We start from the raw sequence: 10,241 nt of genomic DNA on the forward strand, positions 1-10,241 counted from the left end.
CCAGTTACTACGTTTTTTAGCCCGACTCTCAAAGAAGTAGAAGAACTTGTCTACAGTCGGGGTTATCCCGAGCCCCATGCATAAAATTTCAAAGCCACGAACAAAGGCCCAACTATTTGGGTGCAGTTGGGTCGGGGCAACATCCAAAGCTCGAAGTACCCCCTTTTCACAGTCGGTAAGGGGCCATCTCACCTTAAGCTTAGAAATAAGGGTGGAATAACAAAAGGTAAATTTTTCAGTAGAGATCGAACTAATACATACGGGTTCCCTGTCAATGCAAGGCTCGCACACAACTACATCATTCTTGTCACAACAAACTATATGGTCTCTACAGAAACTATCTATGGCCTCCCAAGAATTTATCAAAGATTCACATTTTAATACATCATCCTTAACCCATTTATACAACTCTCCATAACTTACGGCAGCCATTGATTAAATAATCCTAGATTAACCTACAACTCAAGGGTTTGCAAGAAAAAACTACTAAAGTAGTAGAATAGATACGCGTACCTAAGGGCTCTCACACCAACTTCACCCACTCAAAATAAGCACAAAACCATCGTAGACCGTCGTAGCTTAAAACGGAGAAGGAAGAGGCCACCGGAGAAGGAAACGCGCGAAATAGGAAGTACAAATGAAATAAAAAAATGAGAAGCAACCTATATTTATAGAGGTGAAAGGTCGTGCGTGGGGGGGGTGAGACCCAACGGTCACAATGCGCGTGGGACGTTGTAACGCCTAACCCTAGGGGGTCCCACATTCTTAACTTTAGTAACAGGCGCCGCCATGTGGCAACGTCATTATTCACACCCCTGCAACGCCGGCTTTGCAATAAATGCATGTCTCTTCTTTGGTAATGTGAAGAGACGTCCCTTATCAGGTTCCGGGAAACCGTGAATCGACATGACAACTCATGTATTATCTCGGTTCGAGTAGTTGCTTAAGCCCTTTCACCTTATAGGTGATAGAAAAGAATGGCACAATCCAAGAGGGGGGTGAATTGGATTCTATGACCCTTTAAAAAATTATCAGAGTTTCTAAGATCTTTATTTCTCTTAAAACTTTTCTATGACTGAATTTCCAAATGAAGCTTTTCTAAAGACTTGTTATGAAAATATGAATGCAATATGCCCACTTGATTACAACATAATGAGGTTCAATAACAATGCATTAATTCAGATTTAAACCATCAAGATTCACATACACTTGTTAATCAAGTTTTATCTTCTTTAAAGTTCAACCAAGAAATTACACAATGTAAAAGATAAGGTAGAAGAAGATTGCACAAGTCTTTTATACTGGTTCAGCCACTCCACATGTGACCTACATCCAGTCCTTAATCAACACCTGATTAAGATTTGTTCCACTATCTTTAATCAAGAAGGTTTACAAGCAAACACACATGCATATACTTCTATACTAAAGATAACCACTTTCTTGACCCCAAGAAAGCACCCCTTGTAGAACCCACTACAAGAAACCTTATTACTTGAGAAACCCTTCTCAAGATTTTCCACAAAGATTCACAAAGAATAAAAGGAACGAATTCACCTGGAATTCTTGAACAAATCTTTATCTTCCCCTTTCAAGAATATGATGATGATGATTTTCTAACAAAGCTTTTCACAAACGTTTTTACTCTTGGATTTCATAAAGAAAACTTCTCCAAGATGTCACAAAGACTCACAAAAACGCTTTTCACAGATTGATTATCAGTTCCAACTCAATGTCTGAAGTTTCTCAAAGTTCAAACTATTTATAAAAGTTTCAGACGCAGATAATCGATTATTTTAAAGAATAATCGATTATTTTGTTCTTCAGGTTTTCTGGAAACCAACCAAGAACAATTTAATCGATTATTTTGCTGGATAATCGATTATTCCAGAGAGTTGTTCCTGGGATAATCGATTATTTTGGCAAATAATCGATTATTATAGCAAGGCATTCCACTTAGCCTATTAGCTGGAATAATCGATTATATTTAACGATAATCGATTATTTTGAGTTAGTTTTTAAAACTTCATTTTACCCCTCAAAATAAGTTTCCAATCTTCTTAATTCATCATCATATACTCTCTACTTAGTTTAGACATAGATTTTGTTTATGCACAAAGCATACTAAGCACACAAAACTATAGAAACATATTCACAACAATTTATATCCTAAGTTCTATTACATAGCTCCAACTCATAGCATTTTCTTGACACTTCTTTGACTTTGTTTTTGTGCTCCAAGTTGTTGTTCTCATGTTGTGATCATCAAAACTCTTTTAAGCTCTCCCAAGCTCAACAATAGGCTCAGGGCTGGAAGGCAAGTGTACCGTCTCTGCTTATTTTCGATATGGTCCCTAGGAGTAGTTGCTTAAGCCCTTTCGCCTTATAGGCTCAGGGCTGGAAGGCAAGTGTACCGTCTCAGCCTATTTCCAATACGATTCGTAGGAAAAGGACCGAGACCCGCTTCACCCCGCCATGTGGTACCACTCGGCAAAAGACCGACCTGATTTTGTAGCACGGGTGAACCCGATCAGTATCTGACCTGACCACCCTCACGGGAGCTATCTCGGGAAAAGACCGACCTTATCCGGCCACGTGAGTTAGCTCGGCCTGGGTGAAATCGGCCAAGGTGAGCTCAGCCGTGGTAAGCTCGGCCTAGGTGAGATCGGCCAAGGTGAGCCCAGCTGTGGTAAGCTCGGCCTAGGTAAGATCGGCCAAGACCCAACCAGGTCTTACCTCTCATGCTGATTCGTGAATTAAGGACGAAAAGCCTATCTTTAATAATCAAATATTCCCAATAAAAACCGTTATGGAAATCCTCGCGCTTACGAGGCCTAGGAGGCCCATGATTAACGTTTTAGGGTTCGCACTCGACCTCGAATTTGTGTAAAGCGTGTTAGGGTTCATATTGGACCCTACATCAGAGTAAAATGAATCATGCCAAAGTTTGGACTCGACTTTGGACAGGCGTTTCTAAGGTTCGTTCTCGACCTCGAGTTTGTGTAAAGCGTGTTGGGGTTCGTATTCGACCCTAAGTCGGTGTAGAATGGATTGTGCCGAGGTTCGGACTCGACCTCGGACGTTCGTATCGAAGGTTCATTTTCGACCCCGAATTTAGAGTAATATGTGCTTCATCAAGGTTCGAATTCGACCTCGGATAAGTGGTTCGTACTCGACCTCAGATTTAGAGTAATATGTGTTTTACCAAGGTTTGGATTCGACCTCGGATAAGTGGTTCGTACTCGACCTCAGATTTAGAGTAATATGTGTTTTATCAAGGTTCGGATTCGACCTCGGATAAGTGTGTTAAACGTAGGGCATTTTGTAGTAAAACGGTGAAGGTAAAAGAGTGTTAATAAAAGGGAATGGGTTATCTTACTGATGGAAATATGTGCCTCGTTAAAAACCCTCTCAACCAAAACCCATTTTTCTGTTTTTTGGGACAAAAGACTGAGGTGGGAAAAGAGTGCACAGCTCATTCATACAAAATTCAGCTGAAGTAGAACTTGAGATGCGTAGCATTCCAAGTCCGCGGTATGGGCTTCCCGCTGAGTTCTTCCAGCCTATACGCTCCATTTTCCAAGTCCTCTGTAACTCGGAATGGGCCACCCCAAGTAGGTGCAAGCTTCCCATCCGACGTGTCCTTTCGGGCTTCGCCTAGCAATCGCCACACCAAGTCACCAGCTCGGAAAGAACGAGGTCGTACTCGGGTATTGTATCTTCGAGAAGCTCGAAGCTTGCATGCTTCTTCGTGGATTTGAGCTTTGTCTCTAAGCTCGTCCACCAAGTCAAGGTCAGCTGCCAACTCTTGAGCATTCTTCTCGGTATCGAAAACCTGCCGTCGGTGAGACGTCTCTCCGACTTCTACTGGGATCATTGCATCGACTCCGTAAGTTAGCCTGTAGGGTGTTTCCTACGTGGTTGATTGGGGGGTGCAATGATACGCCCAGAGGATGCTGGGAAGTTCGTCGGGCCACTATCCCTTGGCGTTTCCCAGCCGTTTCTTGAGTTCCCGGAGGATGACTTTGTTGGCTACTTCGGCTTACCCGTTGGTTTGGGGGTGTTCCACCGAGGTCGGGAGATGCTTGATACCGAGCTCTCGGAGGAAGTCCTCGAATCCCTGCGCGATGGAATGTCGGCCGTTAACGGTTACGAGAGTGTGAGGGATTCCGAACCTGCAAATGATGTTCTTCCATGTGAATTTTTGCACGTTCTCAGTGGTAATTTTGGCGAGTGGGCATGCTTCAATCCACTTGGTGAAATAATCAATTGCTACCAGGAGGAATTTTAGTTGACCTTTCGCAGGGGGAATGGTCCGAGAATGTCCATTCCCCATTAGGAGAAAGGCCATGCCGACATCATGTGGTGGAGAGCTTCGAGTGGTTGCCGGTGTGTGTCGCCGAATTGCTGGCACTCTATACATTTTTGAATGTAGTTTTGGCAGTCCGACTTCAGAGTGGGCCAGTAGTACCCAGCTCGAAGTACCCTGGTCGCCATTGAGCGTGCCCCAGAGTGCATGCGCATATCCCCTGGTGAATTTCCCTGATGTCATAGGCTGCCTGAGACGCAGTCAAGCATTTGAGTAGTGGAGAGGAAACTCCACGTTTGAATAACTCATCTCTGATGATGATGAACTTAGCCGATCTCATCCTTATCTTCCGAGCTTCGTCTTTGTCCTCGGGCAGGGTTCCTTCTTTCAAGTAGCTTCAGATGCCTTCCATCCATCCCAGGTCTTCATTGTCACTGACGTTGACGACTTTGTCGTCTAAGCTGGGTGAGTGCAAGGTTTCCTAAATGATGGTTCAGTGCTGTCCAAGCTTTTTAGTGCTGGCGAGCTTTGATAGGAGGTCAGCTCGGGCGTTTTGTTCACGCGGCACATGCTTTATGGTGAATTCGTCGAAGGACGAGATCTGGTGGGACGCAGTGTGAAAGTACCGCTGCAGCAGAGTGTCTTTTGCTTGGTACATTCCGCTAAGCTGCTCCACCATGAGTTTTGAGTCGCTGTTGCAACTTACCTTTCGGGCTCCGAGGTCGCGGGCTAGCCTTAATCCCGCGAGAAGTGCCTCGTACTCCGCCTGGTTGTTGGTCACTTTGAAGCCGAACTTAAGGGATTGTTCCAGAGTGACTTGGTTTGGTCCCTCCCATATGATGCCTGCGCCACCACCCTTAGAGTTGGAGGATCCGTCCACATGTAGGGTCCATACCTGAGGTTCCTCGGCAGTGGTAGGTGTGAGCTTGGCTATGAAGTCAGCTAGGCACTGGGCTTTCAGGGGTCCGCAACTTTCATACTGGATGCCGAACTCAGACAATTCTACTGACCACGCAATCATCCATCCGGCGAGCTCGGGCTTTCGCAGAATTTGCTTGATGGGGTAGTCGATTTTGACTACCACCTGGTGACTCTGGAAGTAGGGTCGGAGACGCCGAGCTGCGGTGATGAATGCTAGTGCCAGCTTCTCGATCATCTGGTATCGCTTCTCCGCATCTTGGAGGACTCGGCTGATGAAATAGATTAGTGTCTGCACTTTCTGGTGCTCTTGTACTATTACTGCGCTGATGGCGCCTTCTGCTACGGCCAAGTAAAGGAGGAGGTCGGTTTTGTGATCTGGCCTTTGTAGGATCAGCGGGGTTGTGAGGAAGGTTTTGAAGCTTCGGAAAGCTTCCTCGCACCGATCCATCCATTGGAAGTCTTTTGGTTTTCGCAGCAGGGTGAAAATGGGCCCTGCCTTTTCCGCGAGTTTGGGGATGAAACGGGATAATGAGACCAGCCGTCCAGCTAGGCGTTGGACCTCTTTCACCGTTTGTGGGCTTTGCATCTGTATGATTGCTTTACACTTCTCGGGATTGGCCTCAATTCCTCTGCTAGAGATCATGAAGCCGAGGAACTTGCCTCCTTGGACGCCGAAGACACATTTCTTGATGGAACTAGGTTGAAGGGGATTGATGTTCTTCAACAATTCCAACGTCCAAGACCTTTGCTCAATGAGGTTGAACACTTCAAATCAGCAGAAGCTCCTTGAAGAAATCTCCAATGGAGGATTAGCACCTTTGAGGAGGTTCGGTTACCTCTTAGAGAGGTGAAGAAGCTTGAGGAACCAAGCTTTTAGGAGAAGGAACTTTGAAAGAGAACCTAGGAGGAGGTTTCTCACGAAATTGACTCTTGAAAATGAGAGAGAAATCTGATTTCTAATTCTCATAAATGTCCAAAAGTGATTACAAGAGAGGGTTTTACAAATATATAGGGGAGGTAGCTTCTAGGAGAAGCTAACCTTAACCATGGTTCACTAGGAACCATGGTAAGGTGTAGCTGACCATCCATGGTTTCTAAAACTTGTAGGAAAAGCTATCCTTGACCATGGTTCACTTAAGAACCATGGTAAGGTCAGCCTAACTTACAATGGTTTAGAAACTTGGAGGAGAAGCTTCAAAAAACTAGAAGGAAAACTAGTAATTTTCGTCCATGAACAAGAGAGAATGCTAGGCGGCCTTGGCTCCAAATTGCTCCAAGATTTATTTCAAAAATATTTTATTTGGTTTAGTTAGGTTCATCATATGATGATGAGACCTAACTAAATCAAATCTATGAAAAATTAGGAGCAAAATGAGTCCAATATGCAAAATTTTGCCTAGGCCCAGTTCTGGCCCAATTACTAGTCACACCTTCAAGTATTGCTAAATGTCACCCCCTTTTCTCTACTGAAAAAATACAAAATGAATGTATCAACTAGGGAGGTTAAATGGATTTAAACTCTCCAAGTAGCCTACCTTAAAACCAATATACAAACACTAGAAAAAGAAAGTAAAGTGCCTCACAAATACAAAGGCAAAAATAACCTATACAAAAGAGCTACTATATGTACAAACATAAGAAAAAGGTCTTTAAGATCATCCCATTCCTCTTGGTTCTTTTAGTATATCACCTCTTGGATTCCTTGGCCTTGGCCATAGTCTATCATCCCCTCCCTCTTGAAAAGGATTTGACCTCAAATCTCGAGGGTTTTCCTGATTATTGGCCACACCTATAAATATATAATAAAATTCATTAGAGGTGATATTCTCAACAAATAAATGTGAAAGGTATATCCTAGAAGGAATCCTTTCATGGAACCTAAAGAAATCTATGATACTAGACCTTCTAATGTAATGAATAGGATTCTCTCCTAAACATAGACTAGGTATATTACTAAATCCTAAAAATGTGCTAAAACTAAAACTATAGCACACTAAAGACTTAATCCTAAAAACTAAAACATCTTGCCTAAAGTACCCTATGTGGTAACCTAGGCATTTCCTAGAAAATAAGGAAAATACTACTAAGAATTTTCCTAAACAATTTTGGATTATATTATTTGTTGGATAGTTATGAAAAGAATTTTTCACAGGGAACCTTGAAGGTTCAGATGTTATATCCAACAAATAATATATTCCATAAATTGGGTGCATTATTGACACAACTAAGGTAGGAAAAGTCCTACACAAAGGAAGGCTATTTACCTTGGGCACCACCAAGGAAGTAGCATGAGAAGTGGAACTAAGTGAAGTCCACTTCTCCTTCACCAAATCTTGAAGTTGAGACTCTTTTTCTTTAAAAATAATGGATTTATGAATCTCCTCTTCAAGACTAGTGGCAGAATGAGGGCAAGAGTTAAGATCTTTATGAATAAAGAGAATTTTTTTCATAGGAGTTTTAGTACTAAAACAATTCTCTTTAGTCACAAATCCTTTAGAGGATATTTCTTCCTCTTTACTCTTCCCTGCACAAAGTTCTTTATTTTTTTCTATTTCTTCTTTTCTTTTGATTTTCATTTTTCTTCTTCTTTTATGTTTTCTCATGTCTTCTTTCAATTTTTCTTCTTCTTGTTTAAGAATTCTCAACTTCTCATCTAGGATAGCAAGTTTGGCCTCTCTTTCAATTTTCTCCTTCTCTTTTTGAAAGGCCTCTTGCTTCTTCCATAGTTTAAGTGATTTTAGCTCTTTTGTTAAGTAAGAAATGTTTTTAGGAGAGCTATCACTTCCACTATAGTTGGATTGTTGAGACATTTTAAACAACAAGATTTTTCTCTTCACACAAAAATAGATTTTAAGAAAATAATATTTTTGGAAGTGCTAGACTTGGCACTTGGAGGTCTAAGAGTACAAATTGAACTTTGGAGGGAGGTGAGCTACTATCGAGCCACTTAATAACCAAGCCTCTTCAAATAAAAATCTCTAAACCCCTTTGTACTTTGCCTTGCACAAAATGTTTTCACAAAGTTCTTTTCAAAAGAAAAATAACAAGCAAGTGCCTAATTTGTACAATTAAGCAATGCAATCAAAACTTGAAAATATAAATTGCTCAAAACATAAATTGCATGAAAACTTAAAGACAAGAAAACATAAACTAGGCGTGGAAAGCAATTAGACCTATGTGAGAGCTTGAAAGGCACCAAAGACCTTCAAGGACCCTCTCACAAGTACTACACGGTTTTACTATTTAGAACACTTAAAGAGAGATGGAGTTACACCAAAGGCACTCTAAGACACTCCTTAATAAAGGCCTTGTACAAAAAATTGAAAAATTAAAAGATTACAAGAAAAATTGAAATGCAAATTTACTTCAAATGAAATGCAAATTCACACTCCAAATGAAATGTAAATTCACACCAAATGAAATGTAAATTCACAATCAAATGAAATTAGTGGCTGCACTTAATTTCAAAGAAAACAAATTATCCACTAATTAGAGACAAATTTTAGAACGGATTTTGTAAGGAAAATAGGTTTAGTAACAAAAATTTTCGTCACTAAAATTGGTCTCTAAGGTTCACAAAAATTTTCAAAATTTTGTTGCTCCTTATCTTCCAATTCATCCACCTAGCTTGCAGCCTCTCAATGTGTTTCACTCCTCTTTAGAAGCAACCTTGATGATGGTTACTCCTAGGTGTTTGAATTTCCAAGAAACCAATCCAATGAGAAACAAGCTCCTAGGTCACCACCAAAGTCCTTCAATATTGGCTAACCTTGAGCTTGGCCTTCAACACCTTCCAAGAGGCACTCAACACACCTTAAGATGCTGGAATATTAGTTCAAAAACTGAAAAGGAACAATTAGGAACAGCTACACCAATTGGTGGAAGAAAATGAGACAAGACTAGAAGGAATTTCACAAAAATGACAAGCAACAATTAAGGCTAATTTGGAAAGCTAGCACACAAAAGATATCCTATCAAAGGCACTAGAATGGATTACAAAACAAAATCTAAGATTAGAAACAAAATTAAGACTCAAAAGATTGTATATGTGGCTGGACAGAAAATTGAAGATAAGGCACACAAAATGTTACCAAACCGAGAGCACTATTTTGCTAACATTTTCACTCCTTGGCTTTTTCTTGTGTTCTTTTCTTTTATTTTATTTTGTGATTTCTTTTGTTTTTTTTTATTTGTTAACACAGGAGTTTAATGCCTTTTAATCAAGTATTAATCTCGGATTTAAGCATAAAAATCTGCTGCAGAAATTTTCACACAAAACAAGAGGTGTTCACATGCAATGTTCAACTAGTGCTTCACAATTTTGTACTATTTTTTTGTCAAATTTTTAAGCACTCTTTCTCTTGTTTTTGTAATGTTTTTAGAACACAAACACCTCTGTTTTGTCTCTGTTTTAAGTGCCTAAAAAGTGTTAAAAGTTTCAGCCACAACACAAGACTCAAAGAAACCTAATAGGAATTAGTGTTTAACAATTTTTCTTGACAAACTTTTAACAAGACATAAAGGAAATCTAACTCTAAGAAATTTGCTAGAACTAATAGCAAATCATGAACTCAAATATGTAAATCAAAAGCACATATAGGTAAGGTTCAGATTTAATAAGAAAATACACAAAAAATTTCGAACACAAACAACACACAAAAATTTAGGTCAACAAGCTAGTCTAGGAATTTTCAACATGAAAAGGACTACACATGACTCCTATGACAAAACAAGTGATTCAAAAATAAAACTAATGCAACATGAATGTTGTCCAATCACGGACACATGTTAAGGAATGGAGAGACTCAAACAAAAGCAAAACGCATAAGTATAGGAACCTAAAGCACAAAACAATTGATTCACGAATTAATAGGAACAAGCAAAAACATGAATTAATTTCTTCTTATGTGACATATAGGATCTATCAAAAAAAATTTAGAAAATTTACATCCATGCAGAAAACACATATTTAGACGTAGGAGAAGGAAGAAACAACACGGATTCAACAAAAAAA

At 40.3% G+C, this 10,241-nt stretch overlaps 1 protein-coding gene across 1 annotated transcript; it reads right to left on the reverse strand.

The window, feature by feature from the left end:
• Positions 1 to 3,487: 3,487 nt before the first annotated feature.
• On the reverse strand, positions 3,488 to 3,874 carry LOC145958644 (uncharacterized). The gene has a single exon (XM_083076151.1). It carries the CDS (start codon positions 3,872 to 3,874, stop codon positions 3,488 to 3,490), a length of 387 nt encoding a protein of 128 aa, XP_082932277.1.
• Between the last annotated feature and the right edge of the window lie 6,367 nt (positions 3,875 to 10,241).

This window comes from Cajanus cajan, chromosome 6 (assembly GCF_000230855.2).
Source record: "Cajanus cajan strain Asha chromosome 6, NIPB_CcT2T_4, whole genome shotgun sequence".
NCBI classification, from domain to species: Eukaryota; Viridiplantae; Streptophyta; class Magnoliopsida; order Fabales; family Fabaceae; genus Cajanus; species Cajanus cajan.

Excerpts from the sequence above, each read along its gene's own strand:
- LOC145958644 (XM_083076151.1), bottom strand. The coding sequence starts at position 3,874 with ATGATCCCAGTAGAAGTCGGAGAGACGTCTCACCGACGGCAGGTTTTC.